The sequence below is a fragment of the Hordeum vulgare genome, chromosome 2H (genome assembly GCF_904849725.1).
Source record: "Hordeum vulgare subsp. vulgare chromosome 2H, MorexV3_pseudomolecules_assembly, whole genome shotgun sequence".
NCBI classification, from domain to species: domain Eukaryota; kingdom Viridiplantae; phylum Streptophyta; class Magnoliopsida; order Poales; family Poaceae; genus Hordeum; species Hordeum vulgare.
In genome coordinates this window covers 566,938,085-566,960,819 of record NC_058519.1, presented here as the reverse complement: position 1 = coordinate 566,960,819, position 22,735 = coordinate 566,938,085, and the positions used below count along the sequence as shown (strand labels likewise).

The 22,735-nt window shown below is 47.6% G+C and overlaps 1 protein-coding gene across 1 annotated transcript; it reads right to left on the bottom strand.

Annotated features, from left to right (window-relative positions):
• Positions 1-20,866: 20,866 nt before the first annotated feature.
• LOC123430568 (uncharacterized protein At4g19900-like) lies at positions 20,867-22,353 on the bottom strand. Its single transcript, XM_045114426.1, has one exon. The coding sequence runs from the start codon at positions 22,329-22,331 to the stop codon at positions 20,988-20,990; it is 1,344 nt and encodes a 447-aa protein (XP_044970361.1). The 5' UTR covers positions 22,332-22,353; the 3' UTR covers positions 20,867-20,987.
• Positions 22,354-22,735: the final 382 nt, after the last annotated feature.

Below are 22,735 nucleotides of genomic sequence, written 5' to 3'. Positions count from 1 at the left end.
GAGGGAGCTGCCGAGCCCCCGAAGGAGATGGGCCAGCCGAGCGGGGCTGACACAGGCTCCAGCAGGCCTCACGAGCCCTCGAGAGGAAGCTCACCGGACCTCATGGGAGTGGCAGCGGGAGCCGCTCCAACCCCCTCCAGCGGAAGAAACGTTAGGTCACGAGAGGAGAGTGAGTATTTCTTGCTCATTTCTTTTTTATTTTTGTCCATTCTCCTTGGGGCCTAGGTAGTGAGTCGCTGAGTCACCAGGGCACCCGCACATAAAAGGCAGAGGGTCGTGATGTCTGTGTCTTCCTCACCCGCAGTGCATGTCAGGGGAGCCAGCTCGCCCCCACTAGGCCCTGCAAGGCCCAAAGACATTGCTCGTCGGACGTAGGCCAAGGCAGATCAGGTGATGGTGGAGTAGGATCACGAGGTGCCTCCTGCCCCACGCGGAGAACTGCCTCCTACTCATGAGGAGGGCCAGCCTGGGGTGAGATCCCCAAAGGAAGAGGAGGTACCTCCGAAGGCGCCGAACACCGAAGGTGCCATTGACATGGAAGTGGACACCATGGCGGACCCCCAGGAAAGCTCTATGCCTGTTGGAGTAAAATATGCCCATCGAGAGGCCACGACGGGCTCCCCACAGCCGCGGCAGGATGAGGAAGAGCCCGCATGCATCCCCTAGTGCGTGGCTGGAGAGGAGGCCCTTGCCAAGGGCAAGGGGCGTGTGGAGGAGGAGGCCTCCACAGGGATTTCGAGGACCGCCGTATCAAGAAGGGGCGCCATGTCGTGCCCGTGTCTAGTCCTTCACAAGATCAGCAGCAGCACCTTGGTTAGGTGTGGGGCTTTCAAGAACGCTTGCGCTGCCCTCGACGCGCTTGAGGCCGACCTCGAAGCGGAGGAGGCGCGCCTTGTGGTTGAGCGCATGGGCTTGGCCATTGGATGGCACAATATCCTGATGGTCGTCAAACTGGGCCACCGAGAGGACGAGGCGGCCTAAAAGAAGAGGAACAAAACTTCCCATGATGCCAAGGAGCTTTGGGAGAATGCCGTCCGTGATGCGGAGGAAGCCAACCTGCTGCGCAAGGAGGCTAAATCCCGTACCTAGAAGGTGGAGGAGGAGATGACCCTCCGAGAGTAGGATCTTCAGGCACACGAGGATGCAGCTACTGCACGCGAGCAACAGTATGCCACCCGTGAGGAGGAGCTGGCCGAGAGGGAGGAGGCCATCGCAAGCCGCAAAGGGGACATGGTCATCCGGGAGTGAGAGACTGCTCAGACCGCCTCTAGCCAGGAGGCGGAGTGCGAGCGCCTCCTAACCCTGGAGAATCAGGTCTGTGCTAACATGGTCGCCTTAGAGAAGGTGCACGTCAAGGCCAACACCTAGCTTGAGAAGAGGGGGGCGAAGATCAACACCGATGCCAATGTCAGGGTGGCCAAGGAGCGGGCGGACCTCCTAAAGGAGCACCACGGCAAGATGGAGTAGCAGGAGGCCCGCTTCCAGACAAAGTGCAGTGAGCTCAAAAAGGGGATAACCCATCTCAAGGAGCAGCTCTAGTAGGTCGAGGCCAACCTCCACCTTGCCCTCAAGGGCAAGGAAGAAGGTGAAAGGGAGCTGTACTCACTCCAGTCGCAGGTGGGCGACGTCTCTGATGTCATCAAGAGAGCCTGTGAGGAGGCCGCACACGTGCGGACGGTGGAGTCGCAATGCACCAAGCTGTACTTGGGGCTTGAAACGCAAGCCCGTGGGGCGCTCAACTACTTCGTCGAGAAAGTTTTGAGCCGGCCCATCGTTGAGTACGACGACGACTACCTCTACCTCTTCACCAAAGTGATGGAGTCATTGGAGTTGGGTGTCTCCAGGCAGGACATCGTCATCGAGGAGGGGGCCCGCGACCTCATGGACGAGGAAATGACGCGCGTCTTCAGCAACCTCATCCGCTATGACACCTCCTTCGACCTCGCGCGCGTGGTGGACCCAGTGCTGGAGGAGCTCCGGAACAATCTCATGGCGGAGGTGCGCATGCACGTGGACTCCCTTGTCCAGAGAATCGCTCATGTTGGCAAGCCCTCTGAGGAAGGCAACGATCATGTGGCAGACCTCCCTGACAACGACAAAGACGACGCTTCCTCGGCCTGAGGTCTTTTATATTTTATTTTCCTGTTGCACCATAATTTGCAAGGTCCTCTGGCGGCGTAAAGATAATTGATTTTTGTAATCGTACTATCTTTTAATCTTTCGTTGCTATTCTGTCGTTTTCTTGTTGGGATTTGCTTTCCTTTCTTACATTGCCTTTGTCTTCTCTACGTCGCTTGGACCGAGTCCCTGAACTTGCTGGGACTGTCGCTGGTATGTTGGGACATGCGTCTGACAAGGCCAAAGGGTGTGGGGCTTTGTGGGGTGCTAAGGGCTCCTGAAGCACGATGCTCAAGATGCCCTCTTTGACGTGCAATCGGCTCGTGCCAAGGAGAAAGCAAGTAATACTCAAAAAGCTCACAAGAGAGAAGGCTTAGGAAGTGTCTAAGATTTCACAAGGGCAAAGATTGTAGACTTAGCTTTTGTGGGGTCTGACCCGCGTTACAGCTTGTTGTAATTGTCATCACGGAGCTTCGTGAGGCATGTGCCCATGAGGGAGCCCATGAGGCTTCCTGCTTGTGCTTGACGGTGTTGTTACCACTGCACATTGCTTCGTGAAGTCCCTAGGTTTTGTACCTATAGTGAAAACACTCCGACAAGTTTCACAAGTAATTTGAGCAACACACACTTGCTAGTTCACTTGTGGATGTAATGGGAGGAGGCGGAGCACCAAACACCTTTGTGAGGTGGTGTGCACGGGAGCAAGCCCACGAGCCAGAGCTCGGTCACTTGGGTTTTGCGGGGCTGTTGGGACTGAGTCGAGCACAGACACCATGTCCAGTACCCACTCGTATGATATGCACAAGGGAAATCACAAGCGCGAACAACCCCTGAGGGCAACCAAGTAGACAACAGAGTTGAGGAAATAACATTTTACTGCTGCATGAAAAAATACATTACACAACAAAAAAGGAGATATGCTGTCGTGACAGACATGGGTCAGTTTGAGGATGTGATGCAACCGGGCGGTGCCCTCAAAGATAGACAAAAACACTGCCGTGGCAGACACAAATCAGCTAGAGGATGTGATGCAGCCAGGCGGCACCCTCATGTATCATTCCCACCATGTCTGAGCATGGGGGCCCCGTTGAGGAACGTCGCATGGGAAACAAAAGAATTCCTACGCTCACCAAGACCAATCTATGGAGATCAACATCTAAGAGAGGGGAGTGCATCTACATACCCTTGTATGTTGCTAAGTGGAAGCGCTGAGAAACGCGGTTGATGTAGTCAAATGTTTTCGCTATCCAATCACGATCCGTCCCGCGATCCAATCAGGAACATCTCGATCAAGTGCCAAACGGATGGCACCTCCGCGTTCAACACATGTACAACTCGATGACTCCTTCACCTCCTCGATCTAGCGAGCAATGGTGAAGTAGAGGTTGAGTTCTCGAGCAACACGACGGTGTGGTGGCGGTGGTGGTGGTGCGATCTCAGCAGGGCTTCGCCAAGCGCTGTCGCGACGCGATGAAAGATAAAATGATCTAGCGAGAGAGAGGGAGGGCGCCCCCAAGGCTTGGTGTGTTGGCTGCCTCCGTATCCCTCTATATTTATAGGAGGAAGGGTTAGGTAGGGTGCAACCTTGGCCCCTCCTCCAAGGGAGGGATGGCCGCCCAACAGGGGAGGAGTCCACCTCGAACAAGGGAGGTGGGCGCCCAAAAGGAGGACTCCTCCCTCCCCAAGGCACCTCCTCCACCTACCCTTGCGCACATGTCCCTTTAGGGGTCGGTTGTCCAGCCCACTAGTGGATGGTGTGCCACCTCTTAGGCCCATTTGCCCCTCGGGTGGGTGGGCTCCTCCCGGTGGACCCCCAGAACCCTTTCAGCACTCCCGGTACAATACCGGAAAAAACCCAGAACTTTTCCGGAACCCAAATACCACTTTCCTATATATAAATCTTCACCTCTGACCATTACGGAGCTCCTCGTGACATCCATATCTCATCCAGTTCTCCGAACAACCTTCGGTCACCAACACAATAACTCAACTATATCTATATCGTCACCGAACATTAAGTATGTAGACCCTACGAGTTCGAGAACTATGCAAACATGACCGAGACACCTCTACGGTGAATAACCAATAGCGGGACCTTGATGCCCATATTGGTTCCCACATATTCTACCAAGATCTTTATTGGTCGAACCACGATGTCAAGGATTCAGTTAATCCCGTATGGAGTTCCCTTTGTCTATCGGTATGTTACTTGCCAGAGATTCGATCGTCGGTATCTCCATACCTAGTTCAGTCTCGTTACTGCCAAATCTCTTTACTCGTTCCGTAAAACAAGATCCCATGACTAACTACTTAGTCACATTGCTTGCAAGATTACTGTGATGATGTATTACCGAGTGGGCCCCGAGTACCTCTTCGTCACATGGAGTGACAAATCCCAGTCTTGATCTATGCCAACTCAACACACGCCCTTGGAGATACTTGTAGAGCACCTTTATAATCACCCAGTTACGTTGTGACATTTGATACACACAAGGCATTACTATGGTGTAGTGAGTTGCATGATCTCATGGTCATAGGAATACATACATTGACATGAAGAAAGCAATAGCGGTAAACTGGATACGATCAAATGCGATGCTTAAGGTTTGGGTCTTGGCCATGACATCATTCTCCTAATGATGTGATCCCGTTATCAAATGACAACTCATGTCTATGGCTAGGAATTCTTATCCATCTTTGATCAACGAGCTAGTCTAGTAGAGGCATACTAGAGACACTTTGTTGTCTATGCACCCACACATGTATTTTAGTTTCCAATCAATACAATTATAGCATGGATAATAAATGATTATCATGAACAATGAAATATAATAATAACCACTTTATTGTTGTCTCTAGGGCATATTTCCAACAGGCCCCACTAGGACATGGTCGGGAGCTCTCGTGTCCTTGTGGTGACGCAGAAGAGAAGCTCTAGGGTGTGTACACATCCCTTGTGTTTGTATGCGTGAGGTCACGGATAGAACTTGCAGAGACGTTGGATGTTCCATCTGTTTTGTACCGGAACATCCTCCCCCGTCTCCATCCATGTCGCGCCAGGTCGGGAAACATGTGTGACCCTAAGTGGGCCTTCCCACATTGGAGAGAGCATGAAGATTCCTTCCATAGAAAGGATCCTTCATAGGACAAGATCGCCAACCTCAAGTCTATGGAACGCCTACTATTACCGGGCCGCACGGAGTGTGGCCTGGCGGCATGCTTCCTCGAGGAGGAGCATATCAGCTCCCCGCAGGCCATCCCGACGCTCCTCGTCGAAGGCCAAGACCCGTGAGGACCCATGCTTGAGCTCGATGGGTAGGACCACTTCCACCCCATATAAGAGGAAAAAGGGCGTTTCAATGGTTGGCTTGGTCGTTGTCGTGTGGGTCAACCATAGAACAAACTGGAGTTCGTCGAGCCAGCCTTTACCGCATGCTGCGAGCTTCTTACTGAAGCTTCTTGTATTGAGGCCTGACGTCAACTGTGCTTCTCTGGCAATGGCTCCAGAAAAGTGTCGATCCTGCAATCTCTAGTGTTAGCTAGACGAATGCTTATAACAACTAACCTTCTCCTGCAACGACACCAGAAGAATGCCGATAGCACTCCCCGGCAATGAAACTGGAAGAATGTTGTTGATGGCCCACCAGAGCGTGGGTTCGTAGCAGTTTTCGAGGGTAGAGTATTCGACCCAATTTGTAGGTACGCCAGTCAGGAGGTGAGAGTATACTCTCAAGTATTAGCAGCTGAATTTGTCATATTCAACCACACCTGAATGATTAGTATCTGCAAGCACAATAGTAACAGCGAAGTAGTAACAGCGAAGTAGCGGGTATCGGCAGTGTAACGAGCAATAGCAATGGCAAGGAACAGCGGTAGCAAGTAGCAACAGTAGCAAGCGACAGTAGTACCAACAGTAGCAGCAGAGTAAAGCAAGTAATAGCAGTAGCAACAGTAGTAGCAGCAGCACAGCAAGACAAGTAACAACAGTAGCAACAGTAGTAGCAGTAGAGCAAGACAAGTAAGGGCAGTAGCAACAGTAGTAGCAGCAGAGCAAGACAAGTAACGGCAGTAGCAACAGTAGTAGTAGCATCAAATCTCATAACATAGTGGATACTAGGGATCAATCCCCATCAAAACTAACTCAATTACATGATAGATCTCATCCTACTCATCACCGTCCAGCGAGCCTACGAATAGATTACTCACGAACGACGAAGAGCTTCATGGAATTGGAGAGGGAAGAAGGTTGATGATGACGATGGCGACAATTTCGCCTCTCCGAAGCCCAAGACGGACTCCGGATCTGCCCTCCAGATGAAGAACAGGTGGTGGCGGCGCCTCCATATCGAAAACGCGACGAAAACTTCTCTTTTTATTTTTTCTCGAACGAAAGACAACTTATAGAGCTCGAATTGGGGCGGCACGTGCCTGTGGGCCCCCACAAGCCTGCCCACCGCCACCAGGGGGTGGTGGCGGAGCACGGGCTTGTGGCCCACTGGCCCACCCCCTCAGGTGGATCCTGGCGCAGGTATTTTTGATATTTTCCAAAACTGCTCCCCGTAAATTTTCAGGACGTTCGGAGAACTTTGATTTCTGCACAAAAAAAACACCAAGGCAATTCTGCTGAAAACAGCGTCAGTCCAGGTTAGTTCCATTCAAATCATGCAAATTACAGTCCAAAACAAGGGCAAAAGAGTTTGGAAAAGTAGATACGTTGGAGACGTATCAACTCCCCCAAGCTTAAAACCTTGCTTGTCCTCAAGCAACTCAGTTGACAAACTGAGAGAGAAAGAAAACTTTTGACAAACTCTGTTTGATCTTGTTGTTGCAACTATGTCTAACTCATAACTAGAATTTCAGCAAGATCACAAGTTAACCACATAAGCAAATGACACAAAGGTCTCACAGTAAACTAATATCAATGGCATAATCAGCTAACGAGCAAATAATAATGAGTTTCAAATACCAACACTTCAATCTAAACAAGCATGAAGCAATATGAATAGGTGGTATCTCGCTAGCTCTTTCTGAGACCGCAAAACATAAATGCAGAGCACTTTCAAAGATCAAGGGCTGACTAAACATTGTAATTCATAGCAACGAAGATCCAGTCATAGTCATACTCAATATCAATCAAAAGCAAAGCATAAAAATGACAGAGGTGCTGTCTAATTGGTGATTATATAAGAGGAGGATGACTCGACAGGAAAATAGATAGACAGGCCCTTCGCAGAGGGAAGCATTGACTTGTAGAGGTGCCAGAGCTCAAGCTTTGAAAACAGAGATAATAATTTTGGGTGGCATGCTTTCATTGTCAACGCAATGACCAAGAGTTCTCAATATCTTCCATGCTACTCATGCTATAGGCGGTTCCCAAACAGAAAAGTAAAGTTTTAACTCCCCACCACCAATCAATCACACTCCACGGCTAGCCGAATCCTCGGGTACCATCCATACTAACATCAATCCGGGGGGAGTCTTGTTTTACAATTATGTTTTCGATTTAAGCATGGAACTGGGCATTCCAATTACCGGGCCCTTTCTTGTGAATGACTGTGAATAAACACATGTCGAGGATAACACTCCTAGCATGGAAGATACCAATAGCCCTCTATCACCACATGAGCGGTTCGGGCATGCAAAACAGATTATTTTTTGAAGGTTTAGAGAATGGCACATGCAAATTTACTTGGAACGGCAGGTAGATACCGCAAATAGGTAGGTATGGTGGACTTTCATGGAAAACTTTTGGGTTTATGGACGTGGATGCACAAGCAGTATTCCGCTTAGCACAAGTGAAGGCTAGCAAAAGACTTGGAAGCGACCAACTAGAGAGCGACAACAGTCATCAAGATGCAATGAGTTTGACTAACATTGAATGCAAGCATGAACAGGATATAAATCACCATGAACACGAACATCATAGAGTCTATGTTGATTTTGTTTCAACTACATGCATGAACATGCGCCAAGTCAAGCCACTTGAAACATTCAAAGGAGAATACCATCCTATCATACTACATCATAGTCATCTCAAAATCTATGTTGGCATTCAAGACAAACCATTATAAGCTCTCAGCTAAATAAGCATGGTATCAGAAACTATGATCTCTAAGTTGTCATTGCAAACATGGTTCTCTCACAACAAAGCTAAATCTGGGTCGAGAAGCTAGTCATATTTACAAAAACAAAATAGTAGAGTTCATACCAGCTTTTCAGTCTCAGTCACTTCATCATATATCATCATTGTTGCCTTTCATTTGCACGATCGAACGATGAAAACGATAATAAGCGCATTGGACTAAGCTGAATCTGCAGGCAGACACAAAGGAGAAGACAAAATAATATGGCTCTTTGAAAGCTAAACAGGTAAGCATGTAAGAACCACTAAGCATTGTAACCAATATCTTCTACCTTGACCCAAAGAAAAAAGAAAACTATTTACACGGGAAAGCTCCCAACAAGCAAAAGAAGAAAGAAAAATATTTTTGGGTTTTCTCAAAAGGACACAAAACAAGAAAACAAGAAAACGAAAATAAACTAGCATGGATAATTCAGTGGCAAAGTGTAAACACTGGCTAACAAAGTGAAAGCATAAGCATGAATGTAAAGTCGGTGAGAACACGTACTCCCCCAAGCTTAGGCTTTTGGCCTAGCTTGGTCTACTCCCATGGATGATCCTGGTGAAACCCAAAGTCATAATGGGTGTTATACGGGAGTGCTTCAGCCACTGCCTGAATAGCTGCATCACGAAGTCGAGTAGCCGTCGCCTCCCTCTCATACTCCTCTGCCTCTCCTATGGTTATGTAGTATCTTCGTTTTACCTGAAAGTCAAAGAAAGCAGGAGCAGGAAGGGTAATATGGAAAACACGCTGGCGGTTAAATATCATGCGGTATAGGAGGGATCCATGATCTCTCTCAAGGAACTGGTAGCGTGTTAGAGCGACACGATCAAGGTAAGCTGAACGGAGAGGAGGGTCTTCTGGACGGATGGATACCCCAAGAAAATTTGCTAAGCATGTAGCATAAACTCCACCAAAGATATCCCCCTCACTAGCATTTTTATTCAGCCTCCTTGCTATTATAGCTCCCATATTTAAGCTCTTGTCACCTGTTACTGCGCTCTTAAGGATACTAAGGTCGGAAGCGCATAGGTGACAGTGTGCACCCTTGCCATTAATGCACCTACCTGTGAAGAGGGCAAGGTAGTGCAAGGCAGGGAAATGGATGCTTCCTATGGTGGCTTGCGTAATATCTCTGGTTTCTCCAACAGTTATACTGGAGACAAAGTCTCTGACCGAAGACTTAGGAGGATCATTAACACTACCCCAATCAGGTATCTTGCAAATCCTATTGAAATCCTACAGATCCACGGTATAGGATTTATCGTATAGATCAAACAGTATGGATGATTCACGGCCAGCTAAAAATTTAAATTTACACAGGAAAGAGGTAGTGAGCATAGCATATTGTTAACATTTATCTGAGAGGAATTCTTCTAACCTGGCATTGCGGACAAGTGCATCAAACTCATCCTTGAAACCTTCTTCGATCATGAACTCATCAGAAGGCCATTCACACGGCTGTACCGGTACGTCCCTTAGTTGAAAAGGTTTGGGCTCCCGAAAAGAGAGACGAGGACCCTTCTTACTTGAGGAACCACCATGAAACTTCCTCCTGAACATAATTTCCTTATGCTGAAATTTTTTAAGTTCAAGAGAAAAGTGAATAAAGACCCACCACACCTTCTAACAACTACTCCTACTAGTGCCTAGGGACCGTATCACGCGCTAAAACTACTTGGGACCAACTAAAATCAACATTTCTAGCTCAAGAATAGGGTCACCAAGGTAGCAAGAATTCGCGAAGGATAAAGCACTAGAGCAAAAACTAATTGGACCAATGGAGGAGTCACTTACCAAGGAGTAATTTCCCCAAAACGGTTCGGAGAACGGTGCTTTGAGCAAGGAGATCGAAAACCACAGCCAAATGAGCAAGAACACGGGTTTGAGCTGCGAAACAATTTTTTCTGGAGGTGGAAGAAGAGGCTGGGAGCTGGAATGAGTGGAGGGGGTGCCTGTGGGGCCCACAAGCTTGCACCCTGCCACGAGGGGGGTAGGTGGCGGTGGCAGGGCTTGTGGCCCACTGGTCTGGCCCCTGGGCCAGCTCTCAGGCCCAGAAATTTTCAAAAATTGCAGAAAAAAGCATACTAAATTTTCAGGACCATCGGAGAACTTTTATTTTCGAGGTATTTTTCTCCGGGACGCTAAAACAGAAAACAGGAAAAGCTAAACTAATTCTATCATTTTTCTTCTAAGCAAAATAAAATGAAAGCTCAAAACGGAGATATGTGACTCTTTGATTCATCCGTTTCATGGTCATCGAAATAAATCCGTCAATGGGATTGATCAAGTCCTCATGACAAAACCTTCTCGAATCTAAAGAGAGAAGGAGAATTTTCGAATAGCCACTAAGTCACCTCAATGGGGATATGTATCTCCCCAATGAGCAAATCATACTTCATCTTAACACGAGGAATAGGGCATTCAAAGCTCCCAATGAGAATCGATGAAGTCTTTTTGATAGCATTGATGCAATGTACCGGATACCGTTTCTTCGGAAAGTGCACTGTGTGCTCATTACCATTGACATGGAAAGTGACATTGCCTTTGGTGCAATCTATAACAGCCCCTGCAGTGTTTAAAAGGGTCTTCCGAGGATGACAGCCATGGCATCGTCCTCAGGAATATCCAAGATAACAAAGTCTGTTAAGATAGTGGTGTTAGCAACCACAACAGGCACATCCTCGCAAATGCCGATAGGGAAAGCAGTTGATTTGTCGGCCATTTGCAGAGAAATTTCAGTGGGTGTCAACTTATCCAATTCAAGTCTACGATAAAGAGAGAGCGGCATAACACTAACACCGGCTCCAAGGTCACAAAAGGCAGTTCTTACGTAGTTTCCTGTAGTGACCCGACTCAAAGCGAGTCAAGCCTCTGTGCATCTGTGCCATCCCTAGATCAGTATGCTCGCACACACAGTACATCAATGTATATATCAAAGTGCAATCACATGTAAATAGCGTAAAACTAATATATACCTTAAAAATCTCAGCGGAAACAGTCATAGGGAGTGGAGTCCCAATAAACACCAACGGCAAGTTGAGTGTAGACCGTAACCCTGAATCATACTCTTACTCATCGAAGAAAAATATATGCAACATAAGACGTTGCAGCCGTGTAGGTCAGCATATTGAATATGCCGGCAAGTCACATAAGAGAGAGGTGAAAAGTAATCATCTATTCTATATGCATATAAAGAAGGTGGCGCTGTAAGTTTTTAGCGGAAAAGCAAAGCTTTCTCCTACCACAATAGAGGGGCTAAAAGCAAAATTTTACTACGTTGTTGGTTGTTAATGAGATGGTTCCGCCAACCAGTTATCATACCCAAGTTATCAATATTACCCACATCAAATATATATAATGGTGTTGAGAATTTCAGATAACTTCAGTTCCTTTGGCTCAAGTTGTCCATGACCGTGGACACGGCTAATCGATTAGGTTTGAGTACTCTGCAGAGTTTTGCACATGTTCCCCACAATATTTGATCGCCTCCGGGTATGTCCTCGCACTTCAGGGTGTTTGAAGACCGGATGATCAAAACATGGTCTTTCAACGGGTCCCTCTGATCCTCTGTCGGTGCCCATCCAATCCTACCGTTTTTCTACATCTGCTAGCACCGCCTGTCCGGAGTCGCCACGTTGTCCAACCAAGCCAGAGCCCATACTGACTTGTGACTGTGCAGGTAAGCCTTGGGTCTTGAAAATATCCGTCCATCTCTTTGAGCCTGGATGAAGCTTTCCGCAAGATGTCATGGCACTTCTCCATGCATCCCGGGTCGTCCACTGGTTTCTCCAGGGAGCCCATCTAAACCGTCCTTCACCCAGAGTTGCATTGCATCACGAGGTCTTGAAAAGTCTTGACTTAACCGGTCTTGGTTATTAAATTACTCTCGCATCACTCGTGATAGACTCTCAACCAGAACCCCGTCTACTCAAGCATAGCATAATAGAATTTGTCGTCCCGGGCCAAGTAGCAGGGTTGTTGGGGTGCCTACCACATGATACTACATCAAGTAACCATATTTTTCCAAGTACCTAGTCAGCATGCAAATGGGTATAGGATGGTAGAACTACGATGCATAAAACATAGGCGATACATGATCAAATGACTTGCCTTGCTGATAGTTGTCGTGATCGAGCGCTTCTAAGTAGCAAGCTTCGCACTCCGGGTGATCTACCGATACAAACAAATACACACCATAAGCACTACAATCATTAACAAGTAAGAAAACATCACTAGCATAAAGCTACTATTGCATAAAGTGAAGGAAATCACTTAACATAAGCAAAACAGAATCTGTTTTTGATAAAACCCCAACTAAAAATATTTAAAAAAAATTCAAACTTAAACCACAGAAACATATGATCACTAGGAAGAAGCAGCAAAAAGAATCAAATTAAAAGCTATTTTTAAACTCCTGGAATAAGCAAAACAAGGTTTACACTAAATCTGGTCTAATTCAAATTTGAAAATTTCAAACATAGGAACATAATATGTTTTTGAAAACTACAGGAAACATGTGATCTACTGTCACAAGTTTCAACTACATTGGAGTTATGGATCAAAAGTTATGAGCCAAACAAAATTGAAACTCTCTCTGTTTTTTTTTTTGAATTAAAACTGAAAACAGATTAAACTAACTAGTGCACGGGGGGGTATGTGGCGTGCTCTGATTGGCTAAGGGGGTGAGTGCTGCGGGGAAAACTAACAAACGGCCGAAACTTAAGAAAATCCTCTCGGCTAAAACTTAAGTGAAGTAAAACCGGCTCGATCTTTTAACTAAAAACCGAAGGGGTAACTATTTCTAATCTACACCATAGATGAAAGATCCTACGGCTACAGGAAAGAGATGGGGAGATACTCACGCGCAGGATCTTCGGCGAGACTCCGGCGAGCAGGGTGGTGGTGGTCGACGGGGACGGAGCTCCGGCGGGTCTCCGGCGAGGCCGAGGGCACCAGCGGATGGCGGCGGGGCTCCTCCGACGAATGGCGGCGACGGCGAGGCAGCTCGGGGGCCGGGGAAGAGCTGCAGGGCGCCGGGGAGCTTCGGCTCAAGCCGACTTCGGCGAGGGTGGCGGGCGGAGGCGGCGGGGCTCGGGCAGGGGAAAGGCAAGGGGAAACGGGGCGAGGAGAGGCCGGGGGCGGCTTATATAGGGAGAGAGGGGGCTCCAGAGGGAAGGAGATCGGGGCGAGGAGGGCAACTCCGGCGAGGGGGGCCGGTCGGCTGAGAGAGAAGGAAGGGGAGGGCGAGGGGAAAGGAAAGAGGAGGGGACGACCGGCTCGGGCAGGGGTCGGACGGGTGGGTCCCGCGGGTGAGCGAGGGAGAGAGAGGGAGACTAGGTCGGTCGGCCTGCTCGAAGGGAAAGGAGATCTCGGGCCAAGTGGGATCTGGCCCGGTAGGTTATAATGCGCCCGGGGCACTTTCCTTTTAAAAAAATATACTTACCGATTTTGTTTTTTTAAACAGAAATAAATAAAATAAAAAGGAAATAAAATAAATACCAAATATAGGGGTATTATATACCAAAAATTTCAGAAAAAAATTTCCTACTCGTTTATCATTTTTCCAAGACCAAAAATAAAAAAAAATTAAAAATGTTTTTTCAGAAAAACCCCTAAGGCTTTATTTTCTTTTTGCAATTATTTTCTCCATAAAACTTTGGTTTTTTCTTGGCTCAAATATTTTCAAAAATGCTCGTGATTTGGGAGGGTCATATTCCTCCTCTCTTTCTTGCTTGCAAGATAATAATCCGGGCACTCCGTGAGTGAAGAAGAAAACGAATTTGCAAAACAACAATTGAAAGAATTTCAAATGCCACGTTCATTCAAAATCTTTATAATTTGAAGAAGTCATGTCATCTTCTCTCATTGATTTTAAATGGATGAATTTGAATTCACCGGAGAAGGGGAAAGTCATTTGATTCCCTCTCATTCAAAAGTTTTTGAAAAGTTTCAAACACCACTCAGGTTTAAATCACTCAAACAAACAAACAATCATTCTAAAAATTATATTAACATTCCAAAATTTGGGATATTACATTTCCTTTAATGTAGCAAGGTATAGTGGGCACTCCCGGATCACCAAGTTTCTTAGGAGTTCCACCTTTGAAAGTGTAGTTGGCAAGCATGGTGGAGATCTCAAGATCTGGTATCTTCCGTTTACTCACGATATCTTTCATGTACTTGGCATATGGACACATCTTGAGCATATCAGTTAACCGCATCTGCAGAAAGACGGGTCTTATCATCTCAACGAAGCGCTCAAAATCCTCATCATCCTTTGTCTTGGATGGCTTAGGAGGAAAGGGCATAGGTCTCTGAACCCATGGCTCTCTTTCTTTACCATGCTTTCTAGCAGTGAAGTCATTCTTGTCGTATTTCTTAGGTTGTGGATTATCAGGATTAACCGTAGGTTCAATCTCCACATCCTCATCATTGCTAGGTTGAGCATTATTATGAACATCACTGTCCATATTGTCACCAGGTTCATGTTCATCACCTGATTGTGTTTCTGCATCAGACGCAGAGATATCATTAGGTTCTTCAGGTGTGACAGTATTCGGTGAACTGGCGTGCAGGTTTCTATCATCCTTCTTCTTCTCCTTAGGATGACTAGGTGTATCAGCATTGATTCCTTGAGAATCTTGATCAATTCTCTTAGGATGACCTTCAGGATATAAAGGTTCCTGGGTCATTTTGCCTCCTCTAGTAATGACTCTGACAGAGTTGTCATTTAATTCATTGAGCGGGTCATTCTGAGCTTTAAGTACTTGTTCTACCTGAGTAGTAATCATAGAGGCATGTTTACTCAGAAGCTTCAGAGCATTGACATTTTTGTCTACACAAGCACTTAAATGGCTAAGCATATGAGTACTTTGTTCCAAATGTCTGCTAACATAATCGTTGAAACTCTGTTGTTTGGCAACAAAGTTGTCAAATTCATCAAAGCATAGGCTAGCAGGTTTATCAAAAGGAATATCACTCTCATCAAACCTACGCAGAGAATTCACTTCTACTACTTGTATCGGTTTATCGAGACCATGGATCTCTTTGATAGGTGGTAGATTTTTGACATCTTCAGATCTAATGCATTTCTCTTGCATAGATTTCTTGGCTTCTTGCATATCTTCGGGACTGAGGAATAGAATACCTCTTTTCTTCGGAGTTGGCTTATGGTTCGGGAATAGTCCAAGGATTATCGTTGATCAAGAGGTTATTCAGTAGGATCTCAGCTTGTTCTACAGTTCGTTCCCTAAAAACACAACCGGCACAACTATCTAGGTGGTCTCTAGAGGCATCGGTAAGTCCGTTATAGAGGATATCAAGTATCTCGTTCTTCTTAAGAGGGTGATCAGGCAAAGCATTTTGCAGCTGGACCAGCCTCCCCCAAGCTTGTGGAAGACTCTCTTCTTGGAGTTGAGCAAAGTTGTATATTTCCTGCAAGGCAGCTTGCTTCTTATGGGCAGGGAAATATTTCTCACAGAAGTAATAGACCATCTCCTGGGGACTACGCACACATCCAGGAGCAAGAGAGGTGAACCAGACTTTAATGTCATCCTTTAGAGAGAAAGAAAACAGCTTAAGGATATATTAGTGGTGGATCTTCTCCTCATTAGTGAAAAGGTTGGTTGTTTCGGATAGTTTGGCAAGATGGGCTATGACCGTCTCAGACTCATAACCGTGAAAAGGATCAGATTTGACTAGAGAGATTATCTCAGGGTCGACAGAGAATTCATAATCCTTATCGGTGACAAAGATAGGTGAAGTGGCAAACTTCGGGTCATTTTTCATCCTAGCCTCCCGAGATTTTTCCTTCCACTTGAGAAGTAATTTCTCAGTGTCATAGGCATCCTTCCACGCAAGAAAATCCTCAACTATCTCTCCCTCCATAACGTAACCCTCAGGTATATCAGGCAATTCATATCTAGGACAGCTAGATCTAGCAGGAGCAAAAGCAGGTTCTATCTCAATAGTATCGGTAGTTTCAGAAGCATCACGAGCATTGGCAGTAACTCTAGCAATATGAGCATCAAGGAACACTCCTAGTGGAACATCAGGCAAAGTAGCATCTCTAGCAGTATCAAGCATAGCATCATCAGGCATAACATCTCTAGCATCATCACGCAAAGCAGTATCAAGCATAGCATCTCTAGCAGTATCAGGCATAGTATCATCAGGCATAGTATCAAGCATAGCATCTCTAGCAGTATCAGGCAAAGCAGTATCAGGCATAGTATCAAGCATAGCATCTCTAGCAGTAGTATCACAAGCATCACCAAGCACAAGCGACATATCAAAATTTCTAGCAGGAGGTGATGTCGCAAACTTACTCATAACTGGAGGTGAATCAAGTGCAGAGCTAGATGGCAATTCCTTACCTCCCCTCATAGTTGAGGGCAAGACTTTGGTCTTCGGATCCTTCAGATTCTTCATAGTGCTCAGCAGATATAAATCCCAAGTGACTCAGAGAATATAGCAATACCTCCCCGGCAACGGCGCCAGAAAAATGTTGATTGCAATCTCTGGCGATAGCTAGACAAATGCTAATGACAACAAACCTTCCCCTGCAACGGCACCAGAAGAATGCTACTCGCACTCCCGAGCAATGAAACTAGAAGAATGTTGTTGACGGCCCACCAGCGCGTGGGTTCGCAGCAGTTTTCGAGGGTACAGTATTCGACCCAAATTTGTTGATCGCCTAAAGGAGGTGAGAGAATACTCTCGAGTATTAGCAGCTGAATTTGTCAGATTCAACCACACCTGAAAGATTAGTATCTACAAGCACAGTAGTAACAGCAAAGTAATATGATAACAACGGTGTGAGAAACGATCTGTTGACGGCAGACTATTCCTAACGATTGTATCAATGGCGCCTCCATTGCCGCGTTGACGGAAGTTGTCAGTTCCCGTCAACGACCAGCAAATCAACAGTGTAGCAGGTAGTAGCAGTGTAACGAGCAAGACAAGTAACAACAGTAGTAGGACAAACTCGTAGGCAATGGGTCGGTGATTTGTTTGGATGATATTCATCATGCAACAGCTATAACACGGAGAGATATATGGCTAGCTCCCGTTCGTCAATGTGACGTAGGCATGCATTCCGTGTGTCGTCATACGTGCTTAGGGAAAAGAACTTGCATGACATCTATTGTCCATCCCTCCCGTGGCAGCGGGATCCAAAAGGAAACTACGGTATATTAAGGTTCTCCTTTTAATAAAGAACCGGACCAACGCATTAGCACTTGGTGAACACATGAACTCCTCAAACTATGGTCATCACCGGGAGTGGTTCCGGTTATTGTCACTCCGGGGTTGCCGGATCATAACACATAGTAGGTAACTACAACTTGCAAGATCGGATCTAAAACACACATATATTGGTGACAACATAATAATTTCAGATCTGAAATCATGGCACTCGGGCCCTAGTGACAAGCATTAAGCATTGCAGAGTAGTAGCAACATCAATCTCAGAACATAGTGGATACTAGGGATCAATCCCCATCAAAACTAACTCGATTACATGATAGATCTCATCCTACTCACCACCGCCCAGCGAGCCTACGAATAGATTACTCACGAACGACGAAGAGCTTCATGGAATTGGAGAGGGAAGAAGGTTGATGATGACGATGGCGATGATTTCCCCTCTCCGGAGCCCAAGACGGACTCCAGATCTGCCATCCAGATGAAGAACAGGTGGTGGCGGCGCCTCCGTATCGAAAACACGATGAAAACTTCTCTTTTTATTTTTTCTGGGACGGAAGGCAACTTATAGAGCTGGAGTTGGGGGCGGTAGGGCCGTGTAGGCCCCACAAGCCTGCCCACCGCCACCACGGGGGTGGTGGCGGAGCAGGGGCTTGTGGCCCACTGGCCCACCCCCCTTAGGTGGAACTTGGCACATATATTTTTGATATTTTCCAAAACTACTCCCCGTAAATTTTCAGGACGTTTGGAGAACTTTGATTTCTGCACAAAAATAACACCAAGGCAATTCTGCTGAAAACAGCGTCAGTCTAGGTTAGTTCCATTCAAATCATGCAAATTAGAGTCCAAAACAAGGGCAAAAGAGTTTGAAAAAGTAGATACGATGGAGACGTATCAATCCTCCCCGGCAATGGCGCCAGAAATCCTTCTACTACGTCAACAAAAGTCCTTCCCCGGCAGTGGTGCCAGAGATCCTTCTGTCGTCTCTTGAGCTTGCGTTGGTTTTTCCCTTGAAGAGGAAAGGGTGATGCAGCACAGGAGCAGTAAGTATTTCCCTCAGTTTGAGAACCAAGGTATCAATCCAGTAGGAGAATCTCGTCAAGTCCAGAGTACCTGCACAAACACAAAAGAGCTTGCACCCAACGCTGTAAAGGGGTTGTCAATCCCTTCAAGATTGTTTGCAAAGTGAGATCTGAAGGCGGAAAGTGCAACGAAGTAAAAAGTGTAAGGCTGAAAATATGGTGTGGAGTAGACCCTGGGGGCCATAGTGTTCACTAGAAGCTTCTCTCAAAATAGCAAATATTACGGTGGGTGAACAAGTTACTCTCGAGCAATTGATAGAACCGCGCAAAGTCATGAGGATATCTAAGGCAATGATCATACATATAGGCATCACGTCCGAGACAAGTAGACCGATACTTTCTGCATCTACTACTATTACTCCACACATCGACCGTTATCCAGCATGCATCTAGTGTATTGAGTTCATGACGAACAGAGTAACGCCTTAAGCAAGATGACATGATGTAGAGGGATAATCTCAAACCAATGATGAAAACCCCATCTTTTTACCCTTGATGGCAACAACAGGATGTGTGCCTCGCTACCCCTTCTGTCACTGGGTGAGGTCACCGCACGGTATGAATCCAAAACCAAGCACTTCTCTCATTGCAAGAATCATAGATCTAGTTGGCCAGACAAAACCCACAACTCGAGGAGAATTACAAGGATATGAAATCATGCATAAGAGAGATCAGGAGAAACTCAAATAAGATTCATAGATAATCTGATCATAAATCCACAATTCATCGGATCTCGACAAACACACCGCAAAAGAAGATTACATCGGACAGATCTCCATGAAGATCATGGAGAACTTTGTATTGAAGATCCAAGAGAGAGAAGTCATCTAGTTACTAGCTATGGACTCGTAGGTCTATGGTGAACTACTCACACATCATCGGAGAGGTCATGGTGTTGATGAAGAAGCCCTCCGTATCCGAATCCCCCCTCCGACAGGGCACCAGAACGTGCCCCAGATGGGATCTTGCGGAGACAGAAGCTTGCGGCGGCGGAAAAGTACTTTCGATGATCTTCTGTTTTTTGTAGAAATTTTGGGGATATATAGGCGCAAAACCTAGGGCAAAGGAGGTCCAGGGGGCCCACAAGCCTGAGGGGCGTGGCCTCCCCCCTGGCCGCGGGGTGGGGGCTTGTGGGGCCCCTGGGGACCCCCTGCCTTGGCTCTCAAGTCTCCTGATCTTCTTCCGTTACGGAAAAAATATTTTCAGGGATTTTATTCCGTTTGGACTCCGTTTCAAATTCTCCTCTGAAAGGGGTCAAAAACATGGAAAAAACAGGAACTGGCACTTGGCACTGAGTTAATAAGTTAGTCCCAAAAAATATATAAAAGGCATACAAAACATCCAAAGTTTGACAAGATAATAGCATGAAACCATCAAAAATTATAGATACGTTGGAGACGTATCACTCCACGCATCCGAGACTGCACAACGCAGCAACACCACCTGTGTCGCGAGGCACACTCGAAGGTTCACGCGACGCCTAGACGATGCCACGGCACCTGTGTGCCACCGACATAGTCGAGAGGCATCGCCTAGCAGACCAAGACACGACACTGCACTGTCGACGCAATTGAAAGGCTCCACGCATCCGAGACTGCATAACACCACAACACCACCTGCGTTGAGGGTACATTCGAAAGGGCACACGAGGCTAAGACAAGGCCACGAGACGTGTGTGCCACCAGCTTGTTGCAGGGCATCGCCTAGCAGAGACACACCAAGGAACACTCAAGAACGAACATCGCCGAAGAAGAGCACAAACCCACCGTCAACCCTAAGCCAGTCGCACCACCATCAACATCAACCACACTCCACCGCCACCCACACGAGCCGTCGGTTACCACAAGAAGCCATGGTCTCCAAGACAACGCCTCCAAGAGGGTAGCTCCATTCTTTTGTAGTGTTGTGATAGTACTCATTAGTTGCTTGTTTTATGGTTTTGGATGATATTTAGGTTTCGCCACATGGCATGTTGTTTCCGATGACACGCATAGGCATTGGATTTTCTCGTGTTGCCCTGAACTCGCTTATTTTTTTTTCTAGTCTTTTAGGTTTTGCCTTGAACTCGCTTATTCTTTTTTTTCTAGTCTTTTAGTAGGTTTCTGAGACAATGTATTTTAGTTATGAAGTAACGGTTCGAAAAGGTGACATTTTTTTTGTTGGACGAAACTAGGGGAGGGATAATGGAGAGATTGATTAGGAAAGTTTACATAAAGGAGGCCGTAGGTCTACGTGGGTGCAGCACTTTTGCAAAATCACTGTTCTATGTTTTATATTTTTCTGTATCTAATTAATTATAATGGAGAGAAGCAAACTAGTTTTTTTTAACTACAATTATTTAGGTAAAAAGTGTATTTATTGCCTGTAAGTAAGATGTACAGTTTGCCAACGGAAACACGACACGCCCCAGCCGAAGCCGGTCTCTCATCTTTCTGCATGCAGCTCTATGGCTCTCCTGTCATGCAACCACTGAAGAATTGCAGAACAGGCAGCCGTCTGAAATCAACCTTCGGATCACGCTTCCCTCCTCCATTTCGATCCCTCTGCTCTCCCTGTTCCACAGATGGACGCCGAAGCTCTCAGCTCTGATGTTATCCACCTTGGCCTGCACCCACTTGTCTTCCTTCCTGTCCTTGGGCGCGAGGAACAGCCCGCCGATCTTGGTCCAGTCCACGGGGTAGAACGCCCGCGGCGGCAGCACCGTGACGTCGAGCTCCGGCAACCGGCGCGTCACCCTCGACACCAGGTAGGGCCCGTTGTGGCCCCACTTGCTGCCGTCGAACGTGGCGGCGAACTCGGCGATGAACTCGCGCAGCAGCGGGTGGCCCCGGTCGAACGCCATCACGGCGTTGTTCAGCCGCATCCAGTCGCCGGTGGCCGCGTCCACGGCCTGCGCCCCGATGGCGTTGCGGAGGCCCGACAGGGGCCTGAGGACGACGACGTCGGCGTCGAGGTAGACGCCGCCGTACTTGTAGAGCAGCGCCAGGCGGAGGAGGTTGGAGAGGTTCTGCCCGAGCGGCACGCTCCCCGGGCTGACCTCCCCGCGCCGCACCGCGCCGAGCCAGGATTCCGCCGGCGTGCCGCGCAGGAGGTGCGCCAGGTCCGGCGACGCGGCGCGGACGCGGAAGCCGCGGTCGAGGAACGGCCGGAGCCTGTCGCTGCCGCCCGGGGAGTCCATGGTGTCGGAGGCCATGAGGAGGCAGGCGTCGCGGTGCCACCGGAAGAGGGTCTCCAGGACGAGGGCCTCGCGGCTTCCGAACTGCTCCAGCGGGGACAGCCACGTCATGAAGAAGCGGTGCGCGCACGGCCGCTGCGGCGACGGCGGCGCGAAGAGCTCGGCCGTGCGCGCCGCGAACTGCCGCGTCCGGGGAGCTTGCCTGATGAGCCGTTTGAAGAGGCCCTTGTTTCGCTTCGTGGAGCTCTTCTTGCTGTTCTTCTTACTCTTCACCGGTGGAGTACGAGCAAGAGGGGGAGGAGGCGCCGGCGGCGGTGGCGACGCCGTGACGTGGAACGCGAGCAGGGTCCTGTCCATGGAGACGTCAAGGCTAGCGGCGGCAGCATCAGTGGTCTTTGTGCCATTTGCTGACCTCGAAGGTGACTGCGGGAGGAGAGGGCAGAGGAGGAGGCTGAAGGTGGTGTGCGAGAGGAGGAAGACGAGGGAGAGGAGGAGGAGGAGTACGGGGAAGGAGAAGGAGAGGAGGAGCAATGGCAATGGCCTCCGAGGGGCTGGCGCCATGGTCGGAGCGGGAGGGAAGAAGAGCGAGGTAGCGTGGGTTGCTGTAGGACTAGGAGTAGCAGCCATGGCGTTGGTGGCCGGCCCTTGCACCATGCGCATTGGCAAGAGGCAAGTGACTAACGAAAATCGCGGTCTTTGTAACATGGGAAGGGAGGAGACGCCATCCGCATGACTGCATCATGGCTGCTGATAGGTTAAAATTAAGTACACTTGCTACTATCACCAACTAATTCTCATGTTACTGCTGATGTCAGCTGAAACCTTAGTGCCTTTGCTTGCCATGCATTTAGGATATACTCCCTCCATTCCTAAATATAATTCGTTTTAAAAAAATACTAAGGAACTGTATACAGAACAAAATAAAAAATTGAGTGAAGAGCAAAATAAGTGAATCTACATTCTAAAATGTGTCTATATACATCCGTATGTAGTCATTTAATAAGTTCTCTAAAAATATTTATATTTAGAAA